The sequence below is a fragment of the Dromiciops gliroides genome, chromosome 1 (genome assembly GCF_019393635.1).
Source record: "Dromiciops gliroides isolate mDroGli1 chromosome 1, mDroGli1.pri, whole genome shotgun sequence".
Lineage (NCBI taxonomy): Eukaryota > Metazoa > Chordata > Mammalia > Microbiotheria > Microbiotheriidae > Dromiciops > Dromiciops gliroides.
Window position 1 is genome coordinate 637,793,221 of NC_057861.1, and position 21,696 is coordinate 637,814,916.

Below are 21,696 nucleotides of genomic sequence, written 5' to 3' on the forward strand. Positions count from 1 at the left end.
CAGTTGAAGATACAAGATTGGAGGTCAGGGGAGAGGCTAGGGTTGGACAAATCAATCTGAGAGTCTGCATGGAGATGTATCATAGTTGAAATCATGGGAACTAATGAGATCACCAATTGAAATAGTTTATAGAAAGAAGGTCCAGGACAGAGCCTTGGATTAGCAGGAATGACCGGGATGAAAAGGAGACAGAGGAATGGTCAGATAGGTAAGAGAACCAGGAGAGAACAGTAACACAAAAACTTTGAGAAGAGTGCCTGGTAGTAGACAGTAATTGACAATGTCAAAGGTTGTAGAGAGGTTGAGAAGGATGAGGATTGAGAAAAGGCCATTAAATTTGTTAAGGTGATTATTGGTGACTTTGGAGAGAGCAGTTTCAGTTGAACAATGAGGTCAGAAGCCAGACGGCCAAGCGTTAGGAAGAAAGTGGTGGCATGGAATATAAACAGCCTTCTCAAGGAATATAACCCCTAAAAAGGGAGAAGAGATATAGGATAACCAGTGGGGATGGACGGATAAACTGAAGATTTTCTGGGACATGGATATGTATATTAGGAGTAGAGAAGCAGCCAGTAGACTGGAAGAGATTAAATGTGAATGTTAGAGGAAGCAATCTGTTGGAGAAGGATAGAATGGGATCACTTGTGCACATGGAGGGGTATGACTTGGCAAGGAGAAGGTTCACTTCATGTGAAATGGTTACAGAAGGCATCTGAATAATGTGTTATAAGGGATGAGAAAGACCTCTCAAATTACCTCAATTTTTCAGTAAAATATGAAGCCAAGTTCTCAGCTGAGAGGCTAGTAGGAGGTTTGGAGAGGGATGAAAAAATTTGCTTAAGTTGCTATGGTGAGTGGGATAGTGAATCTGTTAAGATGTGAAAGGATTACCTTGCATCAGTGAGGGTCCAGTTGAGAGGACATGTATCTGCAGTGGGCCTAATCAGCATGGGTTCAGTTTTGTTTTGGTTTTTTCTCCAGATTCATTCAGCACTGTTAGAGCATGCAGCAGATGGTGGGAGTAATTCAAGGCTGAGGTTTGTCAGAGCAAAATATTTGATTCAATAAGAATCCAAGGGAGGTGAGAGGACAGTGTAGAATTGAATTGGTCCACCACGGGGTCAAGATGGGGAAGGGAAGAAAGTGTAGCCAGTGTAGGAGTAGTGTAGAGACTGGGGGTCATGGTGAGGATGAAGAACAGATTTTAAAGGAAAAAGTACACTTACTAGCTGTGTGACCCTGGGCAAATCACTTAACCTTCATTGCCCCACCAAAAGGAAAAAAAAAAAGGAAAAGGTGGAATGATGACCCATTGTGTTCATTGAACGTGGGAAGTGGTACAACCATGGATGATGGCAAGATCAAAGGTATGTCCATCTCTGTGTGTATCAGCATGGTGGAGGTCAGTCAGGGGTGGGGTTTGTCCCAGTGAAATCAGGCAAACAGTGTGTATGTAGCTGGAAAAGTCTACTCATGCTCCATTCCTTATCTAATACACTGGCCTTTTGTGTGGTTCTTGTACAAGACCACTTCACCTTCTGATAGCTCTCTGGTCCCATGTTTGGAATCTTCCTCGCCCCCCCCCCCCTTTTTCTGCCTCTTTTAGCTTTCCTCGAGACTCCACTTAAATCCTACCTTCTGCAGGTCTGCCTCAGCTTCCCCCATCCCTAATTCCCTTCTGCCTGAGGATTACCCTTCATCTATTCTGGATGGATCTTGTATTTACATAGATACATGTTGTCTCTTCCTTAGAAGGCAGATACAGTGTTGACTTTCTTTATATCCCCAGTGCTTAGCACAGAATAGACAATTTAGAAATGCTTGTTGATTGTGTATTATTGCAAGCTAGAGGATCAGAAACTGTTTCATTTCTTTTTTTTTTTTTTTGCGGGACTATGGGAGTTAAGTGACTTGCCCAGGGTCACACAGCTAGTACATGTCAAGTGTCTGAGGCTGGATGTTGAACTCAGGTACTCCTGAATCCAGGGCCGGTGCTTTATCTATTGCACCACCTAGCTGCCCCGTTTTCATTTATTTTTATCCTTAGTGCCGAGAACAATGCTTTGCAGCTTAATGTTCAATTGAAATGAAATGGCTCAACCTCCCTCTGTAAAGGGCACTCATACTTAACTGGGATTCCAGGCTTTTGAACCTGATCTCAATTTTATTCTGGCTCCAAGTGAAGACAGTAAAGATTTACTTCATCCTACAAACCTTTCTGGAAAACAACTGTTACCAGGGACTTCAAGATTAAAAAAAAAAATAACCAGACACAGAGTTCTCTGGGGGAAGGGGGAAAGGGGGAAAAAACAACCCTGCTTATCACAACTTATATCTAAAATGTTAGCAAATAAAGGGTTAAAATGTCAATCAACCCTATGGTATGTTCAGAGTTGTAGTTGGTGGCCAGCCCCAAGAAACTAGGCAAGCAAAAGAACAAAGTTTATTTAGTTAGTGGGAACTCAGTCAGATGTGGCAGTTTCCAAGGGCAAACCTCCAGCCCATGCTGTCCTTTTGCCCACTGAACCATAAGTAACTTTCAATTTTATCAAGGTTTTATTGTATGACTAGATAAGACTAAGTGCCATGGTGCCTTCCCCCTTCTTAGAGAAGAGCCAGAGTAGGAGATGGGAAGGCAGAGTGAATCATTTGGGGCTCTTGATGGAGACATCCAGAGGGAAATCTGCACCAGCCCCGGCTTGGAGTCGTTGCCTGAAAAACACTTCTGCAACTTCTTTCTTTTCCATTGCGTCGTTCTGCTGGCTTTGGGGAACCCTGAACGAGAGGCAGCTGGGACAAGGCTATCCAAAGGAGATCCGACCTTCTCTTACATACCCAAGGATAAGTATCAGTCACTAGAGGTCACTCTCTCCCTCTATATTATGGCAAAGAGCAAAAGAACCACACGAGGGCACCAAAGTCCAAGGAGTGGCAAGGTAATGGAACATGCGCCTTGGTGAGGTAATGGAACCACTGTTCTTCAGGTTCTGGTACCTGAGGCTGGTGTTTAATAACCTCAGAAAGACCCATCCCTCATCCCCTTCTTTCCCCAGGAAGAGAAGAAATCAAGACCCAAAGAAAAAAGAACCAGAAAAACACCCAGCCACAGAAAACCAGATTCAGTGTTAAAGGAAGACACATATATACACACAATGAGACTTTTTTGAGGGTATAGAAGGACCAAGGTACCTAGACAAGGGAGGAAGGTGAAAGGGGATTCAGACAGCTGAGGACGTGAGGGATTTGTGTAGACAGTGCTAATTCCAGCATCCAGGGTTAATTCCAGCCCCTCTGAAGACTTCTGTCTCTTGGACTTGAGCCTTTCCCAAAACCCAGAAAGATAAGGTGCCTGTTGGGAGGATTGTTTGTCCACATTTGAACCTATGATTTGAGAGAAGGGTGGCCCCAAAGGCTACAACTGGGGAAGCCTGGTGACCCCATGTGCAATTGCAGAGGAATTCATGCAAGGCCTTGTTCATCTGCACCTTGGATTACCCTTAAAACAAAGGTTCCTTCCCTGACCCCACCAGCCTACCCTTCAGGAACAGCCAGAGGGCTTAGGCCTGCCTTGGAATTAGTTCACACAGGGTCATCTCTGCTATTTATCTGTCCCCCAACACCATCTATGGGCTCTGTCCCAAGAGGAGACAGGACTCTGGATTACATCAAAGTCTCTAAGCACATGGGGCAAAGCTTGAGTCTGTCTTCAGAAATGATCTGATCCCCATAACAGGCTCTAGCTCAAACTAATCCATTCCCTGGGGGATGAAGAGAAGGGAAGTTTCAGGCTCTGACTACAGGCTGACTTTTCAGAGGGGTCTCAGAGGGGTCAGTAGCCATCATAGAAAGCTGGGATGGAGAGAGTCCCTTAAAGGATTATAGGGTCTTGTGCTTCTATCCAAGCTCAGGACCTGAAAATGGGGATTAGCCTTCTTCCTGTGCTGGGAGCCCCCTGAATGTCCTTGTCTTCCTTGCAGGGACTGATGAGTGTGGTTGTCTCTACTCTTGTATGTCAGCATTCCAGAAGCCCCACACTTCTAAGGAAGAGATGAGGAAGTTTTCAGAGCACAGAGGCTCATTGTTAAAGGTGTCACAGTGTCCTGTGCGGCCTCGGTTCAGGTCCCCATCGATGTAAAGAGCCTGACCACCTCCACCACCTGTGAAGATAAAAAGGTCAGCAGTTATAGCTCGAGAATAACTGCTGGCTACAATATTTATTTGGCAAATTTATTCATCTGACTTGGAACTATCATCATCACTTTGGGAGTGATGTATAAAGTCCAACCTAAACCGCAGCACATTTCCAACAGCTAACTAGTCTACTTCACTTGAATGTTTTGTTGGCAACTGAAAAGTTGGCATGCCTTTCACACCCAATCTGATTTTTCTAACCTACCTCTGAATTTCTAGCACCTATGGTCTGTAGCCCTATAAACTGCATTATGTCTTGTTAACCATGTAAAAGTATTGCCTCTACCCCTACCAATCCCCCTAGACATAGGCAAGGCTTATGTCTCCTCAGTCTTCCTTAACCTACAACCTCAAGGCTGAGAATGGAGGTGCTCATTTGACATTGGTGGAGGGTTATTGGAAGACCAAAAGCAGAACAGACCTAGACTTGAGGTTCCCCCTAATACTATCACTCTCTCACCAGCCCCAGTGCTTTGGTCATATCCAGAAAGAGAAGCAGCATCAACCGCTGGGGTGGTAAGATTCTGGAAGGAAATCCAGATTAAGTAAGCTTGAGAGGGTAAGAAAGTATAGGAATGGATAGAAAGGGAATCCATTTTGCTATTTAGTTAACTGGTATGAACTTGGGCAAATCACTTAACGTCTCTAGGCTTCAGTTTCCTTATGGTAAAATGAGGAGTTTGGGTTAGATGACCTTTGAGGTCCATTCCAGCTCTAAATACATGATCTTAGGCTAAACTTGGAGGGAAGAATGCTCAAGGCAGATATGTATGGCTGGGTGGAAGGGGAGGAGAGAGAATAGCAGGGAAAAGGTCAAGGTTTTGGGAGGAGGTAGGAGATTGGGAAAACTATGGGGTAGAATCAAGGATGTAATGGTAAGGGAAAATATGGTAGGGTAGCATATCACCTATGATGATGCAGTCATTGGATCCAGCCATGAACATGGATTCAGCTTTTGAAGGAAGATTGAAGTGCCTAGCAGCCAAGAAAGGTGAGAGCCGCCGTGAGGGGTCTGCGGAGGTTGTGTGGGTGAACTGGAGACCTGAAGTTGAGGCGTCTAAGGATGGATTCTTGACCAGCTCTGGGTGTTTTATCACTACCCACACATATCGTTGAACTTTTGGCTTCAGCTGTGGAGATGAAGAAACAAAAATATTAGAGTAAAGGTCTGAGGCCTGAATGAGGGGCCAGGGACTGCATATAAGGGAAGCCTAAAGGACTAAAATGCTCCTTCCCTGCAGCCTCCCCCCACCCCACCCCTGTCATGACCCATTATCAGGTACCTATCCATCATCTTCATGGCCCACATCTCAACAGGGGTAGGGCACAGGTGACTAATCAGCGCACACATCTCCTAAGAGACTGAACCCAAAGGTTTCATGCTTATTTGCCATCAGTGTCCTGCCACTTCATATGAAGGTCCACTCACCCTAAACACAAAGCACTCCCCGGTCCCAAAGAAGCTCAGCTTGCCTCCAAACTTATTTCGATCCCTCCAATCTGTCGACAGGTAAGCACCACAAACCTAGAATAAGAGAATGTGAAACTCCAACATTCACATCAGCCTGCCCAACAATTAAAGTCCAACAATTCCCATACTAGTTATTCCTCAGGTAAAAAAATGGAGTCTCATAACTATCAAGGGAGCTAAAGAGTCAGTCTATACTTTTTTGTTTGTTTTGTTTTGTAGGGCAATGAGGGCTAAGTGACTTGCCCAGGGGTCATCACATCAGCTATTAGTAAGTGTCAACTGTGTTTGAGGGCCAATTTGAACTTACGGTCCTCCTGAATCCAGGGCTGGTGCTTTATCCACTGTGCCACCTAGGTTGCCCGAGTCAGTCTATACCTTTACCCAATAGGGTCTGAGCTTCCCATTTTTCCCTCAGGGTATTAAATGCCTATGCAACGGTCCCTATAAATGGCTATTTCTGGGGAAGCCTCTAAATATGACAGGGGGCCAGAGGAGAGATAGCACAGGCATCCTGCTTCCCAACTTAGCACACAAAGAATAAAGGAAATGTCGGGCCAGAGGCACAACATTCTTTCGGATCTGAATGGATTCAAGGCCCCACAGTGACCAAGGCAAGAATACCTTTCTTCCTCATACTAGAACTCCTTGAGTCTTAAATCCTCAGTCAGAGGAAAAAATCTAATCAGGGATATGCTGTATGGAATGTGATTTCTAGGATACCAAAAAGGCCCCTTGCCAAAGAACATTTTCCTCCCCTCCCCTCACCCCTCATCTCCAGTCTACCTGTCAAAACATTTGAAATGTATTAAAATATTGTCCCTTTGGTTAAGTTATTGTTTCCACAAATATCCTTTTTTCTAAACTCAGGCTCTAGTGTGAAACATCCCCTTACATAATACTCTAGGGGCATCCTTCCACCCAGAGGCTCCATGCTTTGCTCACCATCCCCTATTTTCTCCCAGTCTCTTCTTATCACTGGTTTTAAATTATTGTGCTAAAACTGTACTTTCTAAATTATTTGCTATTTATATATTACTTTTTACTGTTTTGACAATAAAAATTTATTATTAATTAATATTATATATTACTAAAAATTTGACTGCGTGGCAGTTATCATAAGCAGGAGAAAAAGCCCCATGCCCATGTCTCTCAGAGAGGCAGCATGTGGTTTCAAGGAGAGTTCAGAAGTGCACCAAGAGACAGTATTCTGAACCAAGATCGAGAGCCAAGATGGAGCCAAGGTGGACCAAGATGGTAACCCTGCATGGTCAAGGCTTTTAGCCTCTTTTAATAGAGGCAGGTCATTATACATTGATCAAAATTAATTGGTCAGCATCATTCAGTTCCATTGGTTGACGTGACCTGAGGGTGGTCCAAATTAAAATGAGCTCTATGATGACATCAGGGAAAAGTGTGCAAAAGACCAGCCCTGAAAGGCAAAGGTGAAGTCCAGGTGTGGTTTAATCCCATTAGTTCAATTTAGCTAAACAAAAGACTCTATCTATCTCCATTCCTACTGTACCCTTAAGCTGGTCCTGAACAAGATTAGAACTTCCACAAGAATTAAAGTTTCTGGGGTGAGGGGGAGAAAGCAACTACAACTGGGTCTCTGGGTTCCCAAGAAATCCATTATTAATAATTATTTTTTCACATCATTTAGAGCTATAAGAGATCATGAGGACCTAAGTTTAGAAATGTCAACAATAAGAATGTATCCAAAGCTTCAGCTCTCTAGCCTTACCTCTTTCTCTGTTGTCTTGAGGAGAAGGAGAGTTGGCTCATGTCCATCACAGTGGTAAAAAAGCCTGCAAACAGAAATGACATGTCAGTGGCTACAGTTATGGTGCCACCCATGATGTTCAGAAGGTAGGCTATCTCTGGTACTTGGGGGTTAGGGGGCACAGCAGGTAAGGAAAGAGGTCCAGTTTTCCCTCTCTCACACTTCAGGTCAAATACCACCTTGGCAGATCAACAGCTCTGCAAAAGCACATACAGCTCAGGTCAAGTTCCTGGGCAGCATTTCTACTGTAGCAAAACTAAGTAGATGTCATAAGGGACACAAGAGAAACAGGACACTTGGCCTAAGAAAAGCTTGCACTTTGCTTGAGGAAACTGTGGGTGTGGGAAAAAATATTACACCACAGGAAAGAAAGAAAACAGGTGCGGACTGAACAAGTGCCAACTATGTCGCCCCTCCACCCTTCCTGGGGCCTCGGGCTGGAATCTTCTTAGAGGCCAGGCCTGGCACGTGCTGTTCTGCAGTGGTTGGAAAGGACTAAGAAATGTGGCTCAGGCTGCTCATTGTCTGAGTTGCGGCTGGCAGATGCTGCCTATGGGAATTAGCCAAGGCAGATTGTTGGCATCTCCTTTCCTAGAGCATTTATGACTAGAGTCATAGTATCTCTACTTTGGGAAGTCCAAGCAGTGGCACTGACACTACAGTCTCTCCCCCCCACCCCTCCCTTCTACTGGGAGGATTCCAATCTAGTAAATGGCAGTGATCTGAGATAGGTAGTGGACTTTATCATAAGTAAAGCCCTCCCACAGCCTGGGGCAAAATGGAGTAGCTGGGGTTGGAGGAGCCTTTTGTGCTAATGCTCCAAGAGACCAGCAGCTAACATACTTAATCTAGTATCTGGCTCCCTTAAGGCCCCTGGTTGGAAAGAATGGGGTCGAATCAGTTTTGCCTTGTTGTTTGAATGTCATTCTCATTTTCCCCAGTTAATAGCTAAGTTTCTCAAGGGCAGAGCCCATCCATGTCTTCTCCTTTATCCCCTAAGATTTCTGGTCCATAGAAAGGCATAACGGGGATCCAAGAATAACATTTATTTGCACTTAATCACTTTAAGGCAGCAAAGCCTAAAGCCAAAGAAGGGAAGGACATTTTGATCCTGGATAAGAAGCTCTTGAGATTTCTAGGATCTCTGGTATGAAGGCCTCATGCCAAGGAAGTAGGGCCCCGAGCAGCAAGGAAATGAGCTTCATTCATCCCCTTCAGTAGCCCAATCACCACTTAGCTCACCCAGGGAAGTATGGAAGCGTCAAGGCCAGTGCCCCAGCTTCCCCTCCATTATTTCCCTTTCCATGCTGTCTATGAGCTGAATGAGAGAAGAGCCATCCAAATCCTTAGTCCAGGGATCCTACACAGGCAGGACCAGGCTGGGCACGGTTACCTTGTCAGGCTATATCCATGCTGCATAGTAGAGAAAATCAGCAGAGGCCGGCAGAGAGCAAACCGTTCAGGGAGCCAGGACCAGATGTCTCGCATCTCCTTCACAGTGACAATATCGGACTGGAAATTCTCAGCATGAACAGCCAAGTGCACGAACTGCCTGGGGGAGGTGGGAGATGAGTTTAGAATTCCAAGGTAGTCACTTCCTATGAAGCCTCCTAGGCACCCAAACTAAGAAAGAACAGTAGCCTTTTGGGACCAGGCTTGAATGGGACTCCTATTACGGGAGCTCCCAGTCTGTATGTGAGGAAAGAGGAGGGAGAAAAGATGCAGCCAGTGCTGTAGTCAGGACGGGAAGCATCAATTCCAAAGTTACTGTTATTTTACTTGTGAAAGAACTCAGCCTATGCACAAGACAGAGTCCTTCTTTCCCTTAAGGTCTCAAGGAAAGAGGGGCTACTAATTCTCTCAAGTCACATATTGGTTCAGGAGGGCAGTCCCTTAGTTTCTCTGGCTTCAAGAACAGAACCTAGCCTTCCTGTTCATATGGTAGCTCTATGGGAATTGAAGGCAGGGACTATTTAGATTTTTTTTTTTCCGTATTTCAAGCACTCTGCATAGTGCCTGGCTCATAATAAGGCATTAACAAATGTTTGTTGAGTTGAATTAAGACCTTTAAACTTAAGCAAAAAACAAAACCAAAAAACCTCCAAGCCACCGTGCTCAGGGACAAAGCAGACTTCTCAGGCACACACATCTCAGATTTCTTTCAAAATGGACTGTTCCTTCAAGACTACAGCTGTAGTTGCACTTGCAAACCTATCTGATGAACCCTCTGCATGCTTGAATTCCCAGTTGAAATTCTTCCCCTCTGGGAACCTCTTCAAGGTGGCCTCTGCTGCTCTGACAGCTTTAATGTGAAAAAATGAAGAGATGAACCTTCCTTTTCCACTCATCCAAGAATTAACAAACCTTTAGGAAGCATTGACTATTCAGACAAATGACCCCAAACCATTTTGTCAATTAGGGAAGGGCAAGTCATCTCCATGAATGCTAATTTCTCGGGTTCAGAAAGTGAATTCTCTCTCAATATATATCCTCAATAGGAGGGTAGGTAAAGAACCTAGGGCTAGGATATGCAAAACACCAGTGGAAACAAGGACAAGCAGAACAATGGTGAGGGAAAGAGAATCAAGAGGCCAAGGAGGTCCCTAATTAGGAAATAGGGAAGACCTTAAACCTCTTAATTCTAGCCAAAGGTCTTAAATCTGTTTGCCTCCATTCCCTGTCCCGGGGCCAGATGCAAACCCAGTGGAAAGAAAATCAGGACCTGGACTCTCCTCATTCTATTATGTCTTTCACCTGAGACCTCTGGGACTGTAGCCATTCTTATTCTCCTTCACAACCTAGAATACTGGCTTTGCCTCACTAAGATCGAGGAAGCACTGAAACTCAAAGTTATCAAGAAAGGCACTTTTAACCCAGCTCCACCTACTCAATCTCTGGTTTAGAGAGTGTTAATAAGTCTAGCTTGGTCTGGGACTCACTTTCACTCACCTACACCAGCCACGATCTGACTTTGGCCTGATATAGTTAACCAGTCTACAGAGTCACTTATTCCCTTTGCACTACTAGCACTGAATTCCACATCAAGAACTTGCTATTCCAAAAAGTAAACAAGTGGTACTTCTCTCTGACTCACATATCAGTTCACATTCTTTGTTCCTAACATTCTGATCTAGTACTGAGAACTACGGTAATATCTCTGTCACTCGTGGATCAAATAACTGGTACAGTATACGACCAGGCTTCTAACACCCTAGGCTTATGGAAAACTCATCACGGGCTTCCCTCTTTCCTTCCCCCTTTAACAGGGTTCCACATTTCAAACAAAGGTTCTCATTTGGATTTATGCTTTTGGCATTAAAATTTGTATTGTTTTTGTAGTTAGTACATTTTTTAGTGCTTTGGGGACAGGAATTTGAGGTCACATGTAACTTCTGAGGAGAAGAAACCCAGTGTTCTGATATTTCCAAAGATCCTGATTAGAAGCCACATTCCCTGGAATGATTCTCTCTTTCCTTCAGGCCTGTCCATTTTATGTGTTATTTTATATGCCCTCACCAACATACCTGGAGTGTTTTCATTTTACACAAAGCAGAACTGGGGGCATCAAGGTGACCCTAGCTTGTGACCATATTTATAGGTTCCCTGGGCTGCTTTCCCCAACTCCCATGAACCAGTCCCCACACCAGCAAGGCAGGGTCCAACAGTCAGGCAAGCACAGGTTAGACAGACAGGCAGACACATCAATAAGGCAAGGTCCCAGAGTTATCTAAGCACAGATAGGCAGATAGCACCAGTGAAGCAGGGTATGGAGAGCCAACCAAGCATAGGACAGACACATATACACACAGATATTTGGTAGACAGCACTATTGAGGCAGGGTCCAAGAACTGGCAGAGAACAGACAGATAAGAGAAGCAGGAAGATTCAGTTTTCAAACCTACCTTTGAGAAGGTGAAACACTAAAAAACAGGAGGGGGCAGTGGACGTGGAATTAAAGAAAAAAATGAGACAGATAGGAAAAGATTAGCAATAAGTCCCTAAATCCACTGTAAGTTCTTTGCAATAGGCCTAAAGAGAAAGATGTAAACATATTACTTGTTGAACATAGATCATCCCCTAGTCATAGGCAAGGATGGCCCCCCATAGTATAGGAATTTAACCCTCAGGGACCTACAAGCACAGCAATGGTGACTTTCTAGACAGTGTCTTTAAGGGAGGAACATGGTTTGGTTAAGAAACAACAGGGAGTATAGTAATGGGACCCAGACTTTGAAGGCCACTGATGTACTCTAGTAGTTTCAGTAGCTTCTAACTAGCCTGAAAGACACTTCACAGTCTGTAAACAATGACTGAAGTTACCTTGGACTTTCCCCTAGAAACCAGTCCCATCTCTCAAGCCCAAATTAACTTTAAGTCCCCAGACAGAAGGGATGAGTCAAAGGTTGTCCATAGTCTCCTTTTGCCCCACCCCCACCTTCCTCCCACAGATGAGATATATGACCTTTGGGTTGTCACCCTCATAAAAAGAATAAACTTTTAATGATTTTGATTTAGAAGGGCCTTGGGACTGAATGGGAAGATACCCAATAGTCTTTAGGCTTGCTAAGAGAAGGACATTGAAATAAACTCAGAGCCCAGATACACAGACAAGATCATTTCATATGTGCCTACCATTCCTCATACAAGCTCAAGCTTCCTGTGTTCAGTATATAGATATTGGTGTCACACTCCCCAATATGTCAACCTACCCTTATTTGAGAGGAAATGGGAGAGGACGAAAAAGGCTGCCCTTGGCTTTGAGGCATGGACTAAGGAGCCAAATCAACTACCTCACCTCTTATGCTTGACAGTGATGCCTTTCTGCTTCAGAGCTGTCTCATTGGCCATATGCAAGAGCTGGATCTCCTTCCTGGAGAAGAGACGGATGGCAAAGGATTTGTCCAGTAGCTTCTCAGGGGATACTGTCTTATCAATGTCTTTGACAAACATACGGATATCGTGCTTCACATTGTCTGTTTCCACAGGCTGCGCAGCTCTTGCTTTGCAATAGAACTTGAGAATTGCCAAAGCAACTCTGTAGAGCACCTTGTAACCCTCAACCAGGAATACATCAAAGACTCGGGCAAAGTAATTGAGTGGCAGATCCCCAAAGAGCCACCGATGCCAGTCACAGTAGACCTGCAATACATCCTCTGACAATTCTACCAACAGTCTGTGGGCTGCCTGGCAGTATTTGTTAACAAGGTCCCCAAATGTCATACAAGAAGACTCAAAGGCAAGGAAGCTCTGGTCAATAAACCTCTTGCTGGGGTCATTGCAAGCCAACATATGACAGGTTTTCTCAAAACACTCTGCTTCATCAATGCTATAGTGCAGAAGTAGAGCAACAATGGCTGGAAGTGTTGGGCAAAAGGAAATGTCAGGAAACTGGTTAGCAATACACAAGAGGATCTTTCGAACAGCTTCTTCTCCCTGTGCATTCAGGCAATAGCTTGGGACCAGACTATTGTCCACAAACTCGGGCAGAGGGAGGTTAGTGCTGGTGTGTTTGCCCACAATCTTTCCCACAATGTCACTGTACACACTGGCATCTGGTGTGACTGTTCGACATGGAATGTCCTCAATCAGCTTCTGGTAAATCTTCCCCCTGAGAGTGTAGCTTCGGGACCAATAGCCCTGGCGAGCCAACTGTTTTATCTCCTGGAAGTCTGTGCTTATCATCTCCTTGGGTCCTTGGTCTGGGAGCATAAGTTCCATCTTCTCTGGATCCACAAAGCGGTTGTACTCTGGAGCATCCATGACTGAGAGAAGTTCCACAACAGAGGTAGTAGGGGGAATGGCCTTATCTTAGTAGCACAGCCTTGCACCTGGAGAAGAAAAAACAAAGGCTCTAAAACTCCACCCATCTTAGAGATTTTTCTATTTGCCCCACTGTAGAGCCCACATATTTGGGGGGAATTTTTAAAGTCTTGAAGATAGGGTTTGTTTATTTAAATGTCAGATGTTTAAAAACATTTAAAAATAAAGATGGCTTTAAAATGAGATTTTAAACCTCATAGATCTCCTTATGAATATAGATAACTATGAAGTCATAAAGTATTTGGTACAGTATATTTTGAATAAAATAGGACTGGAACTAGTTTATTTCATTGGTATAAAAGAACTCCCAAGCGAGAAAACTCTCTTTACCAATTCTTAGTCAATATCGTTCTCTGCAACCTTATAGTCTTAGATAAGTGTGCCTATCAACACTGATAGGTTAAATGGCTTGTCTAAAGTTTATAAGTTAGTATTGACGAGAAGAAGGACCTTAAACTCAGATCTTCTGAGACGTTCAAGTCTAGTTCTCTATCTACTATATACACTACCTCCCATATTTATGAAAAATTTCCTAAAAAGTGCTAGCAGCAAGTCACAACAAAAGGATTACCACAGTCTCCTCCACAGGTAATTGAGGAAAACCAAAGAAAATACCTCTACTTGATTGAGTATAAAAAATTTCATTAGGCAAAAAGATGCTTAAGTTAGTTTGTAAACTGAAACATTAACTTTAATTGTGCTGGGGGGGTAAATGATTTGACATTCAACCAGTTGAGTATATAACATCTAGATGTGGAACATTAAAGTATACTGAACTTTGGGAGCATATAGATGGATTTCAAATTAGATTGATCAAATGACCTTTGTTTAACTTCTATCACACTTGGTATAGATTTAGTTCTTTCTTTATTCCATTCAGGAGCTCTACTTCTGTGAATAATGAAGCAGTTACTTTTGGCCTAGGAATTATAGAATCACATATATAGTTGGAAGGAGCTTTTGGAGTAAAACAAAACAGAAAACTAAAGAGATTATTAGTGTCAGTTTCCAAACTATGGATGTTGTTGCTGGATATAACATGCTCACTCATACAGTGATGAGAAGACAGCTGAGCTTTGCCTTATCTGTTTCTGCACAGAAAATAAAGCCTTTATCTCTTAAAAGGTAAAGTTTCAGGTAGGAGATGTAGACAATTATCACTACTCTTTCCTTAACCCCTAATAATTTGGTTTTGTTTTTTGTCCCCCATGCAGCTGAAACTGTTATCTTCAAAGTCACCAATAACTTCTTTAATTACCAAATCTAATAGTTTCTTCTCCACCCTCACACTCCTTGACCTTTCTGGAGCATGAGCCTATTGACCTCAGCCCTGTTTTCTGTGTTTTCTCCAAAGGCAATCTCATCTACTCTTATGGCTTCAATTATGACCTTGAAGTAGCTAACTCCAAAATGCATATATTCACTCTGACCTCTACCCTGAGTTTAGGTCCCGTATCTCCAAATGCTTTGTAATTACCTCCAGCTGGATGTCCCAATATCTGAACCTTACCACTTCTAAGATGAAATTTTTTATGTTTTTGCTGTAGGTTAATTATTAGCCAAATATTAAGTTCTATATGTTAGCTAGGTGCCTTACAGACATTATCACCTCATTTGGGTCTCACAACAAGAAGTTAGGTATTTTGATATCATTCTCATTTTAGAGTTAACAAAAATCAGGCTCAGAGAGATTAAGTGACTTGTCTATGGTTATTCAGCTAGTGTCAGAGATAGAATCTGAACTCAGGTCTTCCTGATAGCCTCTCCAGGACTCATTCCTTCCATTATGCCACTCTGTCTATCCTAACATGTTTATTTTCAGGACTTTAAGAGCTCATCTGTGGATCTTAATAGATACAGATTGCAAGCCATCTATGCCTCCTTACCTATGCAATTCTCGTCTGTGTTCTTGCCTAAGTCTTCCATAAAATATCTACCCAGTGCTGTCTTTTACTATTTCAGTCACACCAATATAACATTCAGACTATTCATCTGATGCTCTCCATACATAACAACTCTACGTTCTTTCTGTTCACACATAATCCTGTTGTCTTTGACTCTACTTGCTTGTAAGTCACCACGGGTAATATGCCTCAAGTATCAACACCAATTATATGATTTTTATATTGTCTATTAGATGAAGTATACCCTTTTGATTATTGATAATGTAGGTATTAGTCTTAATTTGTTACCATCATATCACTGGGATAAAAAAGTTTTATATAAAACGTTGCTTTGGCGGGAGGGCAGCCAAGGGTGGAGCAGTGGATAAAGCACCCGGCCCAGGATTTCAGTGAGGACCTGAGTTCTAATCCCAGGGCCTCAGGACACTTGACACTATACTAGCTGTGTGACCCTGGGCCAGTCCTCTTACCCCTCATTGCCCCCCCCCCACACCAAATAAAACCAAATAACATGTGCTTTGGCATCAGGGTAGCCTTGCTCTATCAAATGGCATTTGTACAGTTTTCCAAATATGACCTAGCACCTTTTCATTTATTCAACATGGGTTTATTAAGTTCCCATTACATTTAAGGTATGGTGTTGGTTGGCAATAGGTATACACAGATGAAATGTAAAACAGTTCCTGCTCTCAACAGGCTTACATTCTAACATTTTCCTATTCAATTCTAGGCCCACCCAACTCACTGTCCATCTGCAGCACTTATTTAATACAAAGAGTTTCTCATCTAACTTCAAAAGTTTGGGCAATATACATTTTCCTGTGTGGAAAGGAAAATTTCTTTAGGGTGATCCTGGATCCCATGGAGGAGGCCCTGTAGAATTCTAGGGTTCAGTGCAATCTGCACAGTTATCTGTAAACAGGAGCATATAGACCACTTCACTATCTACAGGGTCCATTAAGGCTTTGACAGGACATCTTTCCTAACACCTTTGTGGAGAGCAGGCCTATTTTGATAGTTACTTTATACTAACAAGATAATTAAATAAAAATTCTGTTTGTGGTTATAGCTATCAAGGAATCTTAAATGATCTTAACATATGCATGGGACAATACCTTGTGGGAGAGTCTTTAAGGGTATACTTTCTCCTACTGAGCCAAATATCTTTTGCAAACAAAAAAATATATATATATAAAGTGGGGTTTTGTATTCTCTATACCCAAATCATTTGTATGACTGATGATGTGATCTACTAAAAAGAATCATCATTTGGTACTGACTAAGAAAGAGGGTGGTGGATCAATGGACTAGATTAGGCACAGAACACACAGTAGTAAATCACTATAGTAATGTACTGTTTGATAACCCCAAAGACTCCATCTTCTGGGATGGGAACTCAGTATTTGACAAAAACTGCTGGGAAAACTGGAAGATAGTATGGCAGAAACTAGGCACAGACCAACATCTTACACCATATACTAAAATACAGTCAAAATAAGTACATGATTTAGACATAAAAGGTGATACCATAGGTAAATTAGGAGAGGAAGGAATAATTTACCTCTCAGATCTATGAAGAGGAGAATAATTTATGACCAAACAAGAGAGAGAAAATATTATGAAATGCGAAATGGATGATTTTGGTTACATTAAATTAAAAAGGGTTTGTACAAACAGGAGCAATGCAGTCAAAATTATAAAGGAGGCAGAAAGTTTGGGAAACAATTTTTACAGTCAGTATTTCTGATAAAGGCCTCATTTCTAAAATATTTAGGGAACTAAATCAAATTTATAATAATGCAAGTCATTCCCCAATTGAGAAATGGTCAAAGGATATGAACAGGCAGTTTTCAGATGAAGAAATCAGTTATCTATTGCCATATGAAAAAATGCTCTAAATAACAATTGATTAGAGAAATGCAAATTAAAACAACTCTGAGGTACCACCTCACACCTAAAATGACAAAAAAAAAAAAAAGGAAAATAATAAATGTTGGAGAAGCTGTGGAAAAATTGGAACGCTAATGCATTGTTGATGGAGCTGTAAACTGATCCAACCATTCTGGAGAGCCATTTGGAACTATGCCCAAAGGGCTATAAAGCTGTGCATGCCCTTTGACCCAGCAATACCACTATTAGGTCTTTATCCCAAAGAGATCATAAAAAAGGGAAAAGGACCCACATTTACAAAATATTTATAGCTGCTCTTTTTGTGGGTGGCAAAGAATTGGAAACTGAGGGGATGCCATCAATTGGGGAATGGCTAAACAAGTTGTGGTATATGAATGTAATGGAATACTATTGTGCTGTAAGAAACAATGAATAGGCCTATTTCAGAGAAACCTAGAGGACTTATATGAACTGATGCTGAGTGAGATGAGCAGAACCAGAACATTGTAATCAACATTGTGTGATGATCAACTGTGATAGACTTAACTCTATAATTCCAAAGGACTCATGATAGAAAATGCTCTCCACATTCAGAATCTAGATACAGATTGAACCATATTGTTTCTACTTTTTTGTTTTTGTTTTTTGTTTTTTGAGGTTTTTCTCTTTTGTTCTGATTCTTCTTTCACAACATAACTAATGCAGAAATATGTTTAACATGATTGTATGCATATAACCTATATCAGATTTCTTGCTGTCTTGGGGAGGGAAGGGAGAGAGGGAGAAAAATTTGGAACTAGAAATCTTATAAAAACAAATGTTGAAAACTATCTCTACATGTAACTAGAAAAAATAATAAAATACTTTTGACCAAAAAAAAAGGTTTTTGAGAGGTCATGAGGGAAAAAAAATCATCTGCTACAGCATGCCTATTGCCTCTTCATATTTTTCCATCAATGATAACCTTGATGCATAAATGGACCATTCTTATATAAATCTTAGAGAGATAAGTAGGTATATGAATTGGTAGTTAATAATGTCTTCTTAGTCACTGTTTTCAAAAAATGGATTGTCTATGATCTTTTCCATTCTTTTGGAATCTTCTCCTTAGATATCATTAAGAAAAAAAATCCCTGAGTATCTTTAAAATCATGTTACCTCCAAATGGATTTCTTCTTTAGTTATTTGATCGGGTCCAGCCACAATTCCTAATTTAATTTTCTATAGTGCTATTTCTGATTCCTCATTTTCTTCCATAATATTTTTATTACTTCTACTACTTCATTACTTAAGAGGTACCAAGGTGGTGGCAATCCAAATATTATGGTTGTACTCTCCCAGATTAAGAGAATAAATCACTATTGAAATTCTGGAAGACTGGTTCGATCTTACATTTATTTGTTGTCTTCCTTCCAACTTTTATCTTCAATGCTCTTACAATGTTCTGCAAATGCTCTTAGAATAATCTGGTTTGGTTGGGTTTCAAACCAAGTTTTCTGAAAGTCTGCTATCCTTTTCTTTTTTTCTGTTTTATTAAATGATTTTTCTTGTATTTTCCCCCTATTATCTTCCTCTCCAATAGTTTGCAAACAAGTTAGTACTCTGGTGTTGCACTGGGTTACCATGTCTCTGAATGGAGAGGTGATCTGGTGTTTGTTGACTAAAGGCAAATGTGTTATATTGGTTAAACTTCTAAGTAATAGTCATAATGAAAAGTAGTGATTTTACTTATGCCCATTTCTACTTTTTCAGAGGCAACAGATTGTCAAAACAGGTTTGGAGCTGTGTAATCATAACTCATTTTTATCCTTTTTTTTTCCAATCTCTTAATTTTGATCTATGTTTTAATAAATGATCTGACTCCAGATTGATTCTGAAATGACCTCCATAAAAGTAACCAGTCATTTCTTATCTGTTAAGATGTCAATTTCAGGGTTTTGGTTTGGTGTGTGTGTGTGTGTGTGTGTGTGTGTGTGTGTGTGTGTGTGGTGTGGTGTGCTCATGTGTATACTCTTCAGGTTTATAACACCTTCCTGCTTAAAAATATTAATTTTGTTCTATCATCAGTTATTTTTGGATATAATATACAAAATGAGCTCTTTCAGGGAACAAATAAGAAACAGTTAAGCAAAACCAACAAACACATGAATTATGGCTGCCAGTGTATTAAACATTATACACCTGATTCTGTGGTCCTCCTGTGGTCCTCCACTTCTCTACTAAAAGGAAGGAAGTACTTCCCTCATCTCTTTTCAGGAAGCCAAGATTGGTCATAATAATTACTCAGCATCTGGCTTTGTTTCAGTGTTCTTTTCATTTACATTATTGTAGCCATCATATACATTGTTCTTTTGATTCTGCTTACTTCATTCTTTATCAGTTCATATGAGTCTCATGTTATCCTGAACTGCTCACCAGTTTTGAACTTTGGGGGGGGGGGCGGGGCAATGGGGGTCAAGTGACTTGCCCAGGGTCACACAGCTAGCAAGTGTCAAGTGTCTGAGGCCGGATTTGAACTCAGGTACTCCTGAATCCAGGGCCAGTGCTTTATCCGCTGTGCCACCTAGCCGCCCCCTGCTCATCAGTTTTAAAGCAAAATGATCTTTCATTTGATTTAATCAACTACAATTTGTTCAGTCACTTCCCAGTTGATGGCACTCAAAAAAGTTCCATTCTGAACATTTTGGTATATATATATATATATATATATATATATATATATATATATATGAGGCCACTTTTTCTGTCTTTTACCTACTTGTGGGATATAGTCCCAGTAGTAGGAGCTCTGGGGCAGCTAGGTGACAGTGATGGCTAGAGTGCCAGACCTGCAGTCAGAACAGACCTGAGTTCAAATCTGACCTCGGACACTACTTACTAGCTCTGTGACCCTGGGCAAATCACTTAACCCTGTTTGCCTCAGTTTTCTTATCTATATAATGAGCTAGAGAAGTAAATGGCAAACCACTCCATTATCTTTGCCAAGAAAACTCCAAATGGGGTCACAAAGAGTTGAACACGACTGAAAAATGATGACCGAACAACAACAAGGAACTCTGGGACAAAGGGTATGAATAATTTAGTGATTTTTCTCACATAATTCAAACTGTTTTTCAAAATGGTTGGGTCAAACCACAGCTCTAACAGTATATTAGTGTGCCTTTCTTCCCATGGCTCCTCCAATACTGACTATTTATTTGTCTTTTGACATCTTTGCTAATTTGCTAGGTTTGAGATGAAACCTCAGAATCATTTTAATTTTTATTTTAGTATTTAGGAGCAACTTTCTACATGATTATGGATTTGAGGATTGCGAAATTCTTTTGAAAACTGTATCAAGGAGGAAATGGTTCCAATTCTCTTGTTAAAGAAAGCATACAGTATATAAAGATATATATATATATGTATTCATATTTATGGGTGGGGATTTCTGAGTTATCTATCTGTAATCCTTTGGCCTCTTTCTTTTCTTAATTCCAAACCATATTTCCAATATATTTTTGCCATTCTCCGCTTTTGCCCTTCTTCACACTGAAGTCACCAAAATGTCAAGGTATATGTTGACTTCGTTTGGAAGTTTCATCAAGTTCTTTGCTGACTCTATTACACAATGCCTCTGCAACAGATGTTGGTACATAAGCCACAACCACCTTCATGAAGATCATGAAATTACATTTCTTTTTCTCTGTGGGTGCAAGATGAAACCAACTTCACCAATTCCTTTATTTGTTTTCTGAGGAGAAAATAGCTGAGACACTCTTTCATTTAGCTATAACTTGTTTATATCATTGTATTTGAAATTTATAGTGAGAATGTCAATGTGCACGTGGCTTAGTTCCTCCAATAATGTATCAACTCAACTTTTCATTGGATTCGAAGTTTTACATTTAGGAGTACCAGTTTAAATTAATACTTATGGATGCTTAGTTAAAAATGTATTTTTGTATCTTTGTTCCTATCTTAGTCACTTCCTTGCAGGATACTAGAGAGAGCTTCAGAGACCCAGGCACCAGTTTTGTAGTTTTATCTGTGTCATATTTTGCCATGACTGCAAAAACCCTATTCTGTTGCTTATCATAGCACAGGAATGACCTGAATTCCTTTTTTCCTTAATTCAATTTCATTTTATTTCTAGTTCTGAAGCCTTCCTTTTCTCCTCTCCCTTCCAGACTAATTGAGAAGGTAAGAAAAACAAAACCCATTCCAAATATTATAGTCACGCAAAACAAATCCCCACATTAGCCATGAATGGCCTGAAATTCTGGAAGGCTGGTTATTCTAACAGAATTAAATCCCCAGGTGGTCTACAAAAGTGAAGAGGCTTTGGGTTTAGAGGCAGCCAGGTGGCGCAGTGAAAAAGCATTGGCCCCTGGATTCAGGAGGACCCGAGTTCAAATCCAGCCTCAGACACTTGACATTACTGGCTGTGTGACCCTGGGCAAGTCACTTAACCCTCATTGGCCCCCGTCCCCCGCCCCCCCAAAAAAAGAAGTTTTGGGTTTCATCTCCATGTCAGACCCTAACTGAGCACCAATCCAGCTAAGTATGGAGAAGCTCATTCAGAGGCTGGCCACCAGACAATTGATTTCTTTGGCATAAAATATTCTATAGACATTCATGACGATGAAACTTTGAAACTG

General features: G+C 41.4%; 1 protein-coding gene across 2 annotated transcripts; it reads right to left on the bottom strand.

Moving 5' to 3' along the window:
• Positions 1 to 2,425: 2,425 nt before the first annotated feature.
• On the bottom strand, positions 2,426 to 13,242 carry TBC1D24 (TBC1 domain family member 24). Of its 2 annotated transcripts, XM_043971789.1 has the most exons (7): positions 12,238 to 13,242; positions 11,345 to 11,362; positions 8,836 to 8,994; positions 7,404 to 7,467; positions 5,621 to 5,716; positions 5,099 to 5,321; positions 2,426 to 4,157 (listed from the first exon to the last, which is right to left on the bottom strand). In XM_043971789.1, the coding sequence occupies exons 1-7, from the start codon at positions 13,200 to 13,202 to the stop codon at positions 4,000 to 4,002; spliced, it is 1,683 nt and encodes a 560-aa protein (XP_043827724.1). In that variant the 5' UTR covers positions 13,203 to 13,242; the 3' UTR covers positions 2,426 to 3,999. The 2 variants fall into 2 exon arrangements, with proteins under 2 accessions (XP_043827724.1, XP_043827734.1); XM_043971799.1 differs by lacking the exon at positions 11,345 to 11,362.
• Positions 13,243 to 21,696: the final 8,454 nt, after the last annotated feature.

Bases quoted from the DNA above. Each gene is read 5' to 3' on its own strand.
- TBC1D24 (XM_043971789.1), bottom strand. From the start codon at position 13,202: ATGGATGCTCCAGAGTACAACCGCTTTGTGGATCCAGAGAAGATGGAA. The intron at 5,717-7,403 runs GTAAGGCTAGAG...CTCTTATTCTAG, and splicing joins TCAAGACAACAGAGAAAGAG to GTTTGTGGTGCTTACCTGTC. The intron at 5,322-5,620 runs GTGAGTGGACCT...TCATCTCCACAG, and splicing joins GGGAGTGCTTTGTGTTTAGG to CTGAAGCCAAAAGTTCAACG.